Source organism: Myodes glareolus, chromosome 16 (genome assembly GCF_982192425.1).
Source record: "Myodes glareolus chromosome 16, mMyoGla1.1, whole genome shotgun sequence".
Taxonomy (NCBI): Eukaryota; Metazoa; Chordata; class Mammalia; order Rodentia; family Cricetidae; genus Myodes; species Myodes glareolus.
In genome coordinates this window covers 38,078,306-38,095,089 of record NC_142041.1, presented here as the reverse complement: position 1 = coordinate 38,095,089, position 16,784 = coordinate 38,078,306, and the positions used below count along the sequence as shown (strand labels likewise).

General features: G+C 36.3%; 1 protein-coding gene across 3 annotated transcripts in view; it reads right to left on the bottom strand.

The window, feature by feature from the left end:
• Positions 1 to 3,588: 3,588 nt before the first annotated feature.
• Positions 3,589 to 16,784, bottom strand: part of Lingo2 (leucine rich repeat and Ig domain containing 2) — a 1,156,348-nt gene continuing 1,143,152 nt past the window's right edge. For all 3 annotated transcript variants that reach the window (XM_085677246.2, XM_085677245.2, XM_048420641.3), the window contains one exon: positions 3,589 to 6,202. In XM_085677246.2, the coding sequence (XP_085533372.1) occupies positions 4,347 to 6,167 (1,821 nt within the window). In that variant the 5' untranslated portion in view covers positions 6,168 to 6,202 and the 3' untranslated portion in view covers positions 3,589 to 4,346. The remainder of the gene's footprint in view (positions 6,203 to 16,784) is intronic.

The window sequence follows — 16,784 nt, the reverse complement described above, 5'->3', positions numbered from 1 at the left end:
GACCAATGGGATCGAATAGAAGAAAGTCAATGGAAATAACTAGGGACATGTTACATTATTCTACCAAAAAATGTTCATGTCAGTGATAAAATAATACATCTTAACCCTAACTACCAAGTAGAATTGATGGCTTTGGTCCCAAAGGTTTGCTGTTACTGTTTTGATTTGGTGTTTAAGTTGGTCCACACCCCCACAGAATGCATTTGGATCCCATGTGAGCTACAGACAGCAAGGACTCAGAAAAGGAGAGAAGAGTAGAAATGATAGAAGTTGGCAAAGAAGCACAACCACCAATTCTTTTTCAGCTGGGAGAAGACTATAAAAATGAGCAATAAAGGAAACAGAATTTAAATAGATCCCCGTGTCTCCCTCCAGCCTTTCTTTAAATTCTTGATGTCTTTTCTGTCAGGTCTGAGTCTTCTCGGTTGAAAATGATCTATTTTTTCTTTTTTATAGAGCCTCGAGATACATTCTGTGTTGTTTCACAGTTCTGTGCACAGCCCCTGAAGATAAAAGAAATGCTCTGACAGAGAGATGAAGGAAGACCCTGTAAGTAAAAGTTAATTTACACGGGGCTCTACGCAATTTTACTTCTTAAGGATCATACCCCGTCTTCGGTGCCTCTAATCCAGAAAGATATCTGTTCCAACTGGAGGAACGGAAAGCGACATAAGTCAGGCTCCAGTGGAGATGAGATTTGAATAATCCCTCTATTTTGAGAAAGAGTCACAGAAGATTGTGACTTTTGAACTCCTATGTGAACTGAGAACAGAGTCTCTGACAGAACAATGAGAAAAGAGCAAATTCTGAATACATTTGTTCTGTAACAGAACTGTCGTGGATAAGCAAAATTTCTGAGAAAGATGAACAAACCCAGAGCTTTTACAAATGTCTTTATGAACATTTGAGACTTAACAATTTCTGGACTGTAGTTTCAGAATTTGAAAATGCTTGGAAAGCTCATGATTTCAAATGCTACGGAAATGAAAGGGGGCTGGAAAAGAAAATAATACAAGGATTTCTGCAAAAACCAAAAATTGCTTCCCAGCACAGCGAACCCATATTATCTGGGTGAGTTGTCTTCTTCTAGTAATTTGTTTGCCAGCATTTGGATCCGTGATCAACTTAGAGTATTAGGGCTTCAGTCAGGGAATTTTCTTATACTCAATGCTAAAAAGAGTCATTGCTTTTTTTGAAAATGCTTATAACATACACGCTACTGGTCAACTATGCGGTCAAATAGTTGTGTTCCTTCTTAGGATACATTAAAGCAAGAACTCAGAAGTGGAAGGGTCTAGAGGGACGATTGGTCAGAATACTGGTCTGAGCAGTTATTCTTTATAAAGGTCTTGTTTGATGTAACACAGTAATGACCATAAAGAAAAATTCATGCAATCCTGTTGTGAAACTGTACACAAAAGCCTCAGTGCTATGGTCAGTGGAATGACAGTGCCTTGCAAATCCCGATGATTTGCATTAATAGGGAGAAAATGAGAAATTAGATGTCCATTCAATTTTGTATAAATCCTTCAGTATACTGATTTAGGCAAGAAGTTGCCAATTCCCCTGGGAAAAAATCTGGTAAATATGATATCGTGGTCTGAACAGTTAATTATGCTAACAATAACTGTCCTCTTACTAAAATTACTGGGTTAAGAAAATTTCAGCAGGGTACTACTTGGGCGTTTCATGGAGCTCCAATTTTTGAAGATGCTAACAATTAAATAGGAAAAATGTCACTTAATGCTCAAAGCACACTGGAGAAATCACGAGGTGGAACATAGTAAAGGCAGGACTTTTGAGAGTGTGTATTAGACTTGCCCAGATCTCTTTGCATCTATAATTTGTCGCTATGGAATGCACCATTTGTTCAATTTATTAGTTAGTACCTCTTCATTTTGGAAAGTCATTTAATAATATCTTAACTGTTCTATGGATCAGAGAATAAAGCCCCCAGAGAATTTAATCTATCTTCTTTTGATAGAATAGCATATAAATCTTTGAGTTAAATATTTTATCTTTTAACTTGAATCCGACTTCATTTTCCTCAGCAGATTTTTGGTCAAATATAATTTTTGATAGAAAACAGAATACCAAAATGCCTTTTTTTAAAAACAATTGTTCACCCCCCAAACATGCACACATAATTTGCCAAGTGCACTCTTTAAGGTGTTTCAAAATTAAAAGGAAATAGATTCTCTTTTAGAAGACTGTCTTTTCATTTTAACTGTAAGAACATAGCATTAACTTCTTAGGATTTGAAATTTTGATAGAATTTGGTGTAGGCCGACACAAATTGTTAAATATGAATAAGTACGTAGAGAAAAATGAATTTCTAAAATTTCTAAAATGTTTGTCATAATCATCAGGGTTGCTAAATGAAATGTAACTCAAGCAGGCGATTCTTCAATCTTTAAAAAAAGAGAAATCTTAGTTCCTACCCCTGGAAAAAGAGGAATGAGTTTATATGTAATACCCGCCTAATTCGCAAAACAACTTATGAGCCTTTTAGAAACTGAGGGCAATTTGATAGTTCTTTTCCATTTTTTTCAGCTTTTAAAGTTCTTCATATTTTCAAACCCTTAAAGAAGTTAGTCCTTTGAGAGTCAGGCCCACAGCATTTCCTTCCACATATCTTACAAAGTACCCCAAGGGAACTCGCTCCACATCCTCTCAAAACATGAACAATGTAGGAACTTGGTGCATGCTGATTAAACGCTATCATTTCTGAAATGCAATCTGCATCCAACACTTTTTCAGAGCGTATGAATATATGCTTTGAAAGTTATCCAGAACTCAGCCAATGGAATTATGCCTCCTTAAACCAGGTCATTGATGATAATAATGACTATTTTTTTTTGATTGGTAAAATTAAGACCAACAGAATTGGACAAATATGCTCAGGTCAAGAAAGTGAAAGAATCAACACAGCATTACATATTTGAAGAATCATAAGCTTAGCTTTTCCCTGGTGAAGGAACATAAACTTGGTTTTTTAAATTTGCACCGGTTTTTCTTTCACTGCTTTACATAAAACAGATATCTCTTATCTACGCAACATAGTTTTCAACATGAAATGAAAAGTCTTGGTTAGGAAGCAGGGAAACATCCTGAAGTTACCTAATTGTGGTCATACTATGTATATAGTGCTTAAATCGAGAAATTGGAAGTGTCATGTGCTGTGTGCTGCTTTAACTTGCAGCAATCTGGCAGGTAGCTGTCACATTTGAAAAAGATCATTGGTTGCATGCTGTCATGATGTGCTTGGATCACCCTGCTTTTTGTTGACTTCTGAAAACTCCTTATATGGAGAGCTTTTGGACCACAGAATTATTGATAGCAACTACTGATGAATATTGCCAAATAATTAAATATAATCAGTACTTCTTTTTTCATTTGTCTTTAACCCATGAACAGTGACCGATGAAAGTAAAACTAAGGGCTCACTAAGTGAATTACTTTTATGAATGACACCTACCTTGCATTTTACAGGTACATCTAGCGATATACCACCTTCTGGAGAAACCCAAAGGCTTCTGTTACAGTAAACTGGTCCAGGTTGGTAGTGTATGTATAAAAAATATTCCATTCTGTATCAAAACTAGGCACATGCCTTTATTTATAGTAACAGAAGTTAACAGAGTTGAGCAGTTTTGACTTGGGTCCTGTTTCTTGGCATCCTACATCAGACATACACATCTCAACACATCTCTGCCTGTTACTCCAGGGATCTAGCCTCAGGTTTATCGGTGGGTAAAAGGAAGGTGAAATCACACTTGGATCTATACTGGTGAATAACTAAAAGCACAACCTCTCATTCATATTGCTTTAAAACATATACAGCATATATGTTTCAAAAAAAGAATATATTGATCTCTTTTTGGTACTGAACCAATAGTATTGTATGATGCAAGGTTTTAACAAATGATAATAATAAATACAAATTTTACTGTAGAGTATGTTTTTAGACAAATGTGTCTTTTTAATATGTAAATCCTACACTGTAGGTTGTTCTCTTTTATTTTTCTCTTTTGTTTTTGCAGTGGTAGAAAATGTTGGATTATTGTCCATCAGCATGAGCCAAAGGTTCAGGTTCGTTACTGAGATCCCCAGAATGCCAATATTTGCAATGCAAACAATTAGTATCCCATTGTGTGCAGGGCTGGGACACATGCCTGCCTGCCTCTAACCGGCCAGTATCCGTAAGGAGTCTTCCTGCTTCCATGAACCCTGCTTTCATACAGGGGCAGCTGCATGAAGCTGCCTGATAACCTTGTGGTTCACTACGTCAGACGTCTTACTCATTACCAACAGTGACACAAGACAATAGGGTGTGTGGTGGGCCCTTATATCATTTTCATGTTGAACCTCCTGGGTCCAGCCACCTCCCCTTCCACAACAGCACCATTGTTTTTTCGGGGCACATACTCGAGGTCAATGCTGTTTTTGTGCTTGCCTTTTCCTCGGCTCCACACAAAAAGGAGGAGAAAACAAAATAAAACCACTCCCAGGAATGTGAAACAGCCCATGGCTGTAGATACCAGTATTGTTTTAAGGTCCAGGGAAAAAGTATTGGCATTAGTGCCGTTGGAAACGGTGTCATTGGAGTCGGTCATGTACATAGGGGTCCTGTTTGCGTAAAGGAAGCGGTCTGAAGTGAATCCCTTCACAGTGAGGGAGGCTGTGAAGGTGTCGTTCCCAGCAGCGTTGCTAGCAATGCAAACATACAACCCACTGTCTTGATCCTGGGCAAAACGGATTTCCAGGGTGCCATCACCCAACACAGTGGCCCTTCCGTTGGATTTGGCGGTGATGAAACGCCTTCGGGGTGTCACCCAGGAAATCATGGGCTGTGGGTCTCCATCAGCATTACACTCCAGCTGGACCGTCTGTCCTTCATCCACTAGGAGATGCTGTACCTTCTTTTCACGGATTTTGGGCTTTTTGCAGGTAAAATAAAAAGAAAGAGCAGTGCTATGGAAATCCTTAAATGACCTTTCACGGATGGTGTCTGGCCCGGCACACATGGGCTGCTGGCCCCCAAACTGTAGGGTCGGTTGTCGCTGTAGGAGCCAGAGGAGTCGACAGTCGCAGGCTAGTGGGTTGTTGTTTATGCTCAGGACCTCCAAAGCCCTAGGGGAGGAGAAGACATTCTCTTCCAATGTTTCCAGCAGGTTCTGAGATACATTGAGCACACGGAGGAAGCGGAGCCCTTGGAAGGAGTGAGGCTCAATGGTGCGCAGTTGGGCTCCCACTATATGAAGCTCCTGTAGGCGGATCAGGTCAGAGAACATGCCTGCTTCGATAGTGCTGATGGGATTGTAGGAGAGGTTAAGGTGGGTCAGGTATACCAGGTGTTTAAAGGCGAGGAAGGGGACAGTGGACAGGTTGGTGTTAGTGATGGAGAGGGTGGTGAGATTGAGACCATAGAGGCTATTGGCCGGCATCATATCCAGCAAAGGCCAATAGTCGATCTCTAGGTGTTTCAGGTGGAACAATCTTTTAAAGGCATACACAGGCATATTGTTGATATTAAGATGCTTCAGATGCAAGGTGATGAGGCTGCGGAGGTGGGAAAGGGCTTCTGTTGGTACTGCTGTTAAGTTGCACTTCTCCAGGGTGAGCTGCTCCAAGCTAAGTAGTCCGCTAAAGGCCCTGTGTGATATATAAACCAAATCATTGTCCCCCACTTCTAGAGTCTTCAGGTTATGTAGATCCTGGAACATGTAGTCCAGCAAAATAACAATCTTATTCTCACTAATGTCAAGTTTGGTGAGGTTGGACAGTCCTGTGAATACTCCCAACGGTACCAACTTAAGGCGATTGCCTTTCAGGCGGAGGGATCGTAGGTTAAAGAGGTTGTTAAAAGCCCCGGGCTCCACATTGGCGATGATGTTGTCACTCAAGTCAATCTCCTCCAAGAGAGGATATGATATGAATTCTTCAGGGTTTACGCTTTTTAATCTATTTTTGCTGAGGTCCAAGATTTTGGTCTCAATGGGAATGCCTTCTGGGATGGCCATCAAACGTCGTCTGTGGCAGCTAACAGATTTGTTCTGGGCGGAGCATTCACAGCGAGCAGGACAGCCGATGGTGGATCCCACGAGGAGGAACACCATAGCCAGACCCAGGAACGGCTGCCAGCATGGTATGGCCGTGTGAAGCATGGCTCCACTTCTTAGTCTACACCTTGGTTATGGGCCTGCATGGACAGGGGGAAGAAGGTGAGAAGGACAGGTTAGGACAGAGATAGGGAACCAAGTTATGAAACAAAGATACTAGATTTGGTGACAACCAGAAGGGTTCCCATATTGGCTACATGATTTTGAACAATTTATTTCATCTCTATAATTATGTGGTTCTGCATACTAAGTGGGGCTAATGGAGGTGATAGCTATGAGAGCTCCTAAAGCTCCTAAGAGTTATCATGACCAATTCGGGATTGGAAAACTCTAGAGACAAGTTTAGTGTCTGGCATAGACTAAGAAAAATAGCACACACACACACACACATTCATATATATATATATATATTCATATATATATATATATATATATATATATCACAAAAGACCTTATTTTTACAACTCAAAAGAAAAGAAATAGGTCAGTGGCTAATTGGACACTAGTTCTGTGTGAATGAGTGTCTGCGTCTCTACTTTTTGGGAAATAGATTATCCTCTATTATAAATGAAGCTAATGGAAGTTTCAACAACAGGCCTTGAGTCCAATATTCAAATCAGTTAACATCTGCTGCAAGGTGCTGAGAACTTTTTCTTCACATGTATATACTTAATAAAAGGTAGCTTTTAATTTTAAGGCATTCCTCTGTCAGAGTTCAGTGAATCTTGACTGAGCCAAATTGCTCATTTGAGGTAGCCATGTTTGCCTGACTTCCCACTCTGCCATTGTGTTTCTTGCAGGGATGACACATGCTTGAGAAACCACTGTGACTACAATAAAAGTATTGCTTTTATGATGCTAGCTTAAATATCTAGGATAGGGGAGATACAGTTGTAAGAAAACAAAACTTTTAATACACCAAACAGCAAGAAAATTAGCACGTTACAGAACAAATAGCTTTATTCTCGTATTGTGAAGCTCCTTTCACTCAACAGCATTAGTGAATAATAAAATTCCTTAGAATTAACTTGACAAGCAATTTTCAGAACTGTTATGGCAGGTACTAAATCCTCCAAATGAGTCCAAATTCAACTCACTAAGCAAACTATATTTAGATAGAAAGTAAATGTTATAAACATATTCTCAATAAAGACCCACTACAAAAATATTTTGAACTTAAACATTAATTATAAAGTTGAAATATTGAGTCAGTATGTATACACATCTTAAGTAAATTTTATTTGATTCTTCAGGGTGGTTTAAAAATTGACATAAGTTCTATGTATTTCTTAAGTTTTAAATTTTCTAGTTTGTTTGTTACAGAGGAAAATTAGAATTGAAAATGTCAGAGCTCAGTTATATGTTATTATATATTATATTGCATACCATGTCAGTAATGCACTATAAAATTATGCTTTCATGACAAACACACATGGCAATCCAATCAGAACTGATAAAACTATGAGTGATAATAATACTATAAAATATGTGAAATTATGAGACCATGTGATATTGATGTAAAATATGAACACTGAGTAAGGAACTACTTTGAAACCTACTTGAAAGTAACTTTCTGTTATTGATGTATAAAATGCACTGAGGAATAAAAGTAATTGGAGATATACATATATGCCTAGAATAAAATTCAATTTTATGTTAGAGTTAAACATTTTTATGAATGACATTAGAAACTAGGAATGAAAAATAATTATATTATTTGAATTTGTAATATATTGGTGTAGCAGACAAATACGCACACACACACCTTCTAACCTTGAGAATATAAATTGAACTCATATGAGAAGGCAGTAATAAATGATCAAGAGTTGTTTATCAGGAATAACAGCAAATACCAGCCAAGAATCAGGCAATGAATATAATAAAATCTTAAAACTGTCAATAAATACAAGCAAAGACAATTAATTTCAATAGTAAGCAAGGAAATGAAAATTGCTTAAAATTACAACTATATCATGTTTTGCTTTTAGGTTAACAAAATTGGTTCATTTAGTTTTACCCAAGAATTAGCAAGGTTAGAAAGAAATGAGTGTTCACATACTATCTTCAGAAGTATAAATTGAAATTCAAATACAATAATAATATTAACTGATATATTTCAAGTTTAAACATTTAACATGTTTATCCTTTTGACTCATATATTCTACAGCTATAAAGGCATACTTATGAAAAAATTAAATGTGTGTGTGTGTGTGCACATCCTACTGGATTGTCTTTACTAGAGGGAAACTAGAAATTATGGCAGAGTGAGCTAAGGTACATGAAGTGTCTTTCAGCCACACACTGACATACTGAGAAACCATTACATAATAAAACTGAAGTCTTAAATTTATTTACATGGAAACAGGACATAACACATTTTCTCACTTGTGATTATGAACATTATAAGAAAATGGTCATAGAAACAAATCTTCCCTCCAAATACTTGTGCTATTGGGGCACTCCCAGTAACAGCATATCAAGTGTTCTACATCTCAAGTGTTGTTCTTTATATTTCTGCTGTGCTAGTGGATAGGTAATTGCATCTCCTTGTGTTCTCCGAACTAGAGTTTATTGGCTGTTTATAAAATTCTTTGATACATTTTATATTAAAATATTTTGCCCACTTTTATTTGGGTTGTATTTAATTACTGAGATGTAAAAATTGCTTACATAGTCTAGATACCAGTTCTTCAATATTAGATATATGTACTATGTATATTTTCTGCATTTCTTTGGTTTGCCTTTTAATATTCTTATTGGCCTCTAAAGCATGGGTTTTAGGATTTCAGAAAGTCTAATTTGATTTTTCACCTTTTGTGACTTACAATTTGTATTTTACCTGAGCTCTCCGTCTATGCCTCTCTCATGAGGATTTTCCACTGTGTATTATTACAGACACTTAATTTTGACTATTTGCTTTTAGGTGTAGCATTCATTTTTATTTTACTTTGTATGTTGTAGAGGCAGATATGGAGATAGCAGCTCAAGTGTCCTTTTTTTTTTTTTGCTTTTTGAGACAGGGTTTCTTTGATACATGAGGCTGGCTTTGAACTCACAGAGATCTACTTGCTTCTGCCTCCTGAGTGATAGGGCCACCATCACTCGGCCCAAGTGTCACTTTTTAAACACACTTGCCTTATGTTCTGAATGGCCCTGAGCCATGGTCTAAAGTCAGCTGGAAAACTTTCACATTTTTATTTCCACAGTTTATTCCATCCCATGGACTTGTCTGTCCTTTCACTAAAACCACTATTCATAGTTATTATTTATACTAACCATTAAGTGTTGAAATAAAATGTAAAATATTAAAATTTTCATCTTTTTTTTCAAAGAATCCTGTGGCTCTTTTAGTACAGGAATCTTTATATATCAATATCAATTTATAATTGGTTAAAAGTGTCGGACCAGATAATAATATAATTGTGCTTACTGTAAATGAATTTATAAAAAATTAGGGATAACATTGAGTTTCCCAATCTGTGACAACGGTGCTCTGTTTGTTTGTATGGAACTTGTACTTCTTTTGGAAAATGTTTTGGTATCCATAGCTAGAGTACTACTATTTTTATTTGCTATTTATATTTATACTTGTTTACTTCTTTCTGCAAACAATCATTATGCTTGTTTTCATAACTTTGAATGCTTGTAAATGTTCTTTATTATATTTTAAGCAAGTATTGAGTTTTGAAAAGTGTTTTTCTCTCTCTATGAAGACACCCTTATTGATTTGATTTTTCCTATTTTGTTATAACATGGTAAATAATATTAATCAAATTTGAATTCTAAATAAAGCATGTTCTCATGGGTTATACTTTTGAAGACTATCTTGTACTTTCATAATTTGTAGTACTTTAATAATAGTAATTTGAAGACTACCTTGTACTTTAAATATTTTCCTGGATTTCATTTGATAATATTTGATTAATGACTTTTCTACTTAATGAGTAATTCCTATTTTTAGTTTATTTATCCCATATTTATAAAACATTAGTATGAGAGTGACACATGAAGTCTCACAAAGACAATTCAAAAGTATTTGCCTATCCTTTATTTCTCAGACTTTATTAAGATTGTTAGTGTTTTGTCTTTTAAAATATTTGAAACAAATTATCAATGAGACAAACATTATAGAATTTTCTTGGTGGCAATATTTTGAAGACTGAAGTCAGACTTTAATAGACATCAGAGTATTTATATTTTCTATTTCTTCTGGTGTCAATTTTAGTCTATTTTTAATCAAGGAATTATTCTATTTTCTCTATGTATCAAACATATTTGTCAGAGGTTGTTATAAAGATATATTATCCCTCTAATGTCAGGAAGACCTAGATGTCATGCCTTTAATTTTGGTGGGTGAAAAATTCCATTTTTTAATAAGATAGAAGGTTATAAATTTCATTGAACTTTAACTGTCAAGGATTCAGAATATGGCTTGTTCTGATATGGTCTGCTTTATGTCATTTTACCTTACTAATTTTAGTCCATATTTTTTTGTGCTTCTGAGTTTTAATTTACTTTGGGTTAATTTGTTCCAATTAATTATTTTAGTGTCCTACAATTTAAACCAAACTCAAAATTGGTAACTTTTGTAATTTTTTAATTTTGATTCTAGCAACACAAACAATTCTCATGTTTCTCTTTGTCATCAAAAACAAAACAACACAAAACAAAAAATTGCAGAATAGTTGATTTTTTTTTTTTACAGCTGTCATTGTTGGTTTGCCAATGGCCAAGTTTCTGTGTCTTCATATGCCTTTATCCCTGGGGGCATATTTTATTGACCATCATTCTTTTTATCTCTTTCTCTCTTTTGAGTCAGAGTCCTTCTTATGTATCATTGACTCGCCCAGAACTTGCTCTGTAGATCAGGTGTCCTTGAGCTCACAGAGATCTGCCTGCCCTTCTTCGTTTGAGTGCTGGAATTAACGGTATGTGCTATTTTGATTTGTGGGTTGGGTCGTAGATGTGCTAAAAGGCCTTAGTTTCTTGCCTTTCATGCATGCTCTGTGAGCTTAGGGAAACATTTCGGAGGCATGAAAAAGAGGGAAAAGGAGCTACGTGATTGGATGTGTGACCACAAAAAGGTTCCCACCTGCCCCCTCTTCTTTGCTTCTCAGTTCTATTAAATTAACAGCTCTTTTCTATTACACATTTCTGACAGGGTGGACTGTGCTATCACCAGTACCAAGCAACCGAACTGAGTAAACATAGATGGAAAGTCTTCAAACTAGGAGTCGAAATATTCCCTCCTTCAAAACTGAATGTGTTTGAGGTTTGTCACAGTAATGGAATCTTGTCAACATTATATTTACATTTAACGATCCTGATTCTCCAGGGAGAAAGGAAGAAAGATCCCTAGGCACAGGGGCACATATGGGTGAAGACATGTAAATGACAGAGAAATCCTTGCTAAGGAGAATTTACAATAGTCCTGAATAGGTTGAACAAAGGCTGAAAAGTTTAGTGGGTTGAAGAGGTAATTAGGAGAATGAATTTGCAAGGTGTTTGTAAACTGTTATAAGCGCTGCTTCTTCTTCTTCTTCTTCTTCTTCTTCTTCTTCTTCTTCTTCTTCTTCTTCTTCTTCTTCTTCTTCTTCTTCTTCTTCTTCTTCCTTCCTTCCTTCCTCTTCCTCTTCCTCTTCCTCTTCCTCTTCTTCTTCGTTTTCTTCTTCACTTTGTCCTGAAGGCAACGGAAAGGTTTTCCTTCAAAGGAATGATGACATCAGATTTACATTTTAGATTAATCTGAAGGCAACAGGAAAAAATGAATTACAGAAAGCAAAGGCAAAGCTGTAAATTTATCAGACTGTTGTATTAGATGAAACCAAGAATAACAAAGTTACAGAGTTGTGGTCCTGATTCAAAAGAAATCCTATGCAGAGCAGAAATGCTGCACTTAGGAACTGGCTGCAGAAAGTGGAGGAGAGAAGGAAGGAAAGAAAATTTCTAGGCTCACAACAACTGAGTGGGACCTAGTGTCCTTTAACAAGACAAGGTCTTAAAACAGCAATAGTGTGAGAAATTCTTGGCTCCTTCAAATGTGCCCATTTTGGGAAATGAAGTAGGAGTCCTTGATCACATTAATGTTTTTTATTGCTTATGCCAACATAAATGAGAAAAAGCTCGAGAGGCCTCAAGGTCATCAGACCACTAAGAAATGCAGAGAGCAGGAGAAATAAATAGTCTTCAGCGAAGAGCACATAAATTGATTGTCTAATACTAATTGGTCATTCATAAAAACATGAATAAAGTAACTACAGTGAGGATTTATGTATTTAAGAATAGATATGTAGTGGCTGGAGAGATGGTTCAGTGATTAAGAACACTGGTTATTCTTCCAGAGGACCTGGGTTCAATTCTCAGCACCCACAAGTCAGTTCACAACTGTCTATAACTCCAATTCCAGAGGATCCGACACCCTTGAACATAAATAAATGCAGACAAAATATCAATGAACATAAAAATAATAGTTAAATAAATAAAATTAAAGAAGAATATATGTGCGTATGCACACACATACATATATGTTACAAAAACAAATTAAAAAAAGAATATGAATTCATGAATTTTAAAGAGAACATGGAGGATCATATGTGAATGTTTGGACAGAGGAAGGGAAAGGAGAAATAATGTAATTATGTTATATTCTCAAAAAATAAAATAAAAAATTAATAAAATTAAAAAAGAATTAGTAGTTTTATATATATAATAAAATATTTCTTTTATAAGATGGGTAAATCTGTATTATATGGCTCTGGCTCTCTATGTTGAGGATAAAAGTTTTATTATATGATTAGTTTAGTACTTTCCAGTTTATTTTGATTTCATGGTAAGGAACACATTGTTTTTTATTTAAATTCTGCTGGAGCATGTTATTATCTGTGGCAGAGTTTGTTCAATGAATAAATAACCAGTTATTATGATGTATTTAAATAATGAATTAGGAGAAGAGTCTTTATTGGATCTATTAATTTAACCAAGATGGTCTACCATGGAAAACACCATGTAATTTAATCCTGACAGGCAGAACCTTAATTAGGTCTAGGCATCTAGGCATTGTTTTTGAGAGAGGATCTGACTATATAATGTGGACTGGCTTTAGACTTAATCTTTTGTAGCTTCTCATTTGTTAGGATTACAGGTGTATGCCACTAACCTTTTTTCCTTTAAAAAATGGACTTTTTGGCACTAGTGAAAGGGGCTATCAGAAAGGCTATGTAGTCAGATGCCAAAAACATACATTGGAGACAAGATAACCTTTTCAACAATTCATGCAGGGAAAACTGAATATTTGAAAAATTAAAAAATACAAATGAAGTTAGATCCTTTCCTCTCACTTGTACAAAAATCATATCAACATTGATCAAAGACCTGGACCTGAGAACTGTTAGAGGAAATGGGAAAAAACACCTCAAGTTACAGGCCTAAGAAAAGGCTTCCTTCCAGAAGCTCGGGAAACCTAGCAAGAATTGACACTTGGGATTGCATGAAATTCAAATGCCTTTGAGTAGCCAAAGAAACAATTATTAAGTGTAGTGACAACCCATGGAATTTGGGGGAAAACATTAAGAAAACCTTTGTCAGCTATGTGTCTGCTAGAGGGTTAATAGCTACAACATACAAAGAACTAAAGAAGGGAGAAATCAAGCATCCCAGTCAACAAATGATCTAACGAACAGATATTTCTCAAAAGATGAAGTACAAATGAACAGCCAACATAAAAAAGTAGTCAATATTATCAGGCATCAGGAAATGAAAACAACATAGATTTTTCAGGTCATCCCAGACAGCATGGTTGTCATTTAAAAACAGTAACAAATGCTAGTGAGAATGGAGAACAGGGAACCCTTAGCAGGTAGGAAGACAAACTGGTCTAACTACCATGGGACTCAGTATAGTGCTTTCCCTAGAACTAGAGGATGACACAACACAACTCTACCACTCCTGTGTGTGTACTCAGATAACTCAAAATCAACACAACAGTGACACAGGGAAGTTTTTTGACACACTATTTGGAGTACCGACATTATGAGGTAATCCTGGGAATCTATCAAAAGTTGAGTGGGTAGTATATCCTGGCATTTTATTTAAACATAAAATAATGAAATTATGCTGTTTGCTGAACTATTTATACAAGTAGGAGCAAAAAAGCCACACACAGAGAAAAACAAATAACATATTTAATTTGTGGGTATTCAAATTCTTATATAAACATACACATAGGACATGAAAATAGAAGGGGGATTTAGGGAAGGAAGGAGTGTAGCAGGAGGTATAGACTAAGGAGATGAATGGAACTGTGGTGAATATAGTTAAAATACATCATTGATTTGAAAGAAATTATCTTTATGAACCCCAAAACAATATATGATAAATGTAAGAAAAAAAAAAAAGATATACAACCAGAAAGCAGAAAGTATGCAAAGTTGCTTCAGATCTGGACCAGTGTGTCCATCTTACTGCTAGTAAAAGTAGAGAATTTGGGCCCACACCTCACACAACGTTTTTGATACAGTTTGAGAACTACAGAAGAAGGTGCTACTTTATCGTCCTCCTCTCAAATATTTCTCTCTTTTAGTCTGGAAGGGCAAACTGCTGACTCCATTTAGCTCTTGCTGTCAGCAGAAGTCTTAGAATCAAAGCTTGCTCATAATATCCCACTGTGACTAAGCTTTGACAAGATGAACTTTGTTTTGTTAAGAATAAAGCAGAAAACTGAAATCTATAGGGAGCTTACAAGGTTCTTGCCATTAATTCCGATCAAAGGGACTCTGCAAGCATAATAATTAGCTCCTTATTAAACTTAGTGTATGAAGCTGGGTATTTTCATAGTTACACTTTCCCTATGCTGGGTACTTCCTTCCCATTTATTCTTAAACTGGAGAATCAAGTATAGCCATCAGGAAGGACGCAAAACCCAACCTCCAAGAAGAGAGCAAGCAAGTATTTGGGCTCACATAGATGGCTCAAATTCTGATTCATAATATGCTATTGATAAGCCATGGATGGTGATAACTATGATTTTCACCATCTCCTTGGTAGATCTGTCATCATGAAAGAGAACATTAATCACTACAGATGTATATACCAGGTGCCTAGAACATTAATAGCTGTCCTCATAGCCATTAATAGGAGATAATGATTTGGTTTCTGGAGGCTCTGTTTGTCAGAATGGAGATCAAGTCAAAGCAAGCCAAGGAGGATAGGAGAATACTGCAATCAGGAGAAGTGGTCAGATTATACAATGGAGAGAAATGGAGAGCTTTAAACAGCTGTAATCTTTAAAGACACAAGAAAAGAAAGTAGTGACCGCTGTATGTTGTGTAAGTAGAAGGTTGGAAGGGAGCAGTTGTTTAGATGAATGATAAAGTAGTGATAAATAAGAGATAACTTAAGCTGGAAATTCTGGGATCAATTTAGTTTTCTTACAGCTAAACAAGGGCAAAAACAATGAATGGATACTATGTTCATCTCTATAAAATCGTAGCTGTGTAGTGCTGTCTCACGCCTTTAATCCCAGCACTCGGGAGGCAGAGGCAGGTGATCTCTGTGAGTTCAAGGCCAGCCTGGTCTACAAGAGCTAGTTCCAGGACAGATCCCAAAGCTACAGAGAAACCCTGTCTCAAAACACCAAAATAAAAAGATTATGTTAGCTAATGATTGTGTTTTCACCAAATAAAGCTGTTTCTGAAATGAAGAAGTGGCTGGGAGGTGAGAGAAGTGAGATAGAAAAGAAAAGATTGAGAAGGACTTGAAGAATAAAGGTGTGCCAAAAAAACCTAACAGTCAGAAAGCGACTTAAACATTCCAGATGCCTAAAACTGTCAATCATAAATCTCATGTTCTATTAAATCAGATAATAGAGAGTTTGGAAACTTGTATGAAGGACTTGAAAAGCAAAAAAAAAAATTAGCTGTAGTGTGCAAGTCTTAAAACTCAGTAGAGTCACCTATATTCTTCTTAGGAAACAAGTGACCTTGAGATTAAAGCCCAAAGTCTAAAATCTGACAGAAAACACAATTTATCCTTGAACACAGTCTCCAGTTAGCACGCAAGGCATTATATTTCCCCCTCTACTCCTTTATTCATTTATAGTTGGGAGAGATACAGAGTTTTGATACTGAAACTTGGAGAGCACTCAAGTAGAAACAATGATTGCCATTATGAAGCCAGGTTGGTAAATCGTCCGATGTCCTCTGTGCTATAAAGTAATGATATCATCAACTGTAAAGGGCGATGAACAAAGTTACTCAGGCACTCATACAGGAGGGGAAACTTTATCCAGCCACTGGTTCCACAAACAACCAAAGATGGTTTAGGATGTATAGTTACTCAAAGAATGACTATTAGGTATCCATAAGTTATCATTTGTTTCTAAGATAATGTGGATTCACCTGTTTGCAGTTGATCTGATGATGGTTGACTGTGATAAAATTTATGTGAATTGATATAAAACGAATACAAAATTAGTATTGGACCGCTTGTCAAATAATATCTTTGCTTTGTCCCTGTTTCCCTTTGATAGTTAATCTCAGAGAGGTCAACAGATTAGGACAGTTCTTACTAACCTGGAAACATCTGGGTAGTTTGTGCTTTCTGGAATCAACAGTTTTAAAGTTGGAGTGGTGGGTTAGTGACCTTTCTGGGATGTTCAGTCAAAGG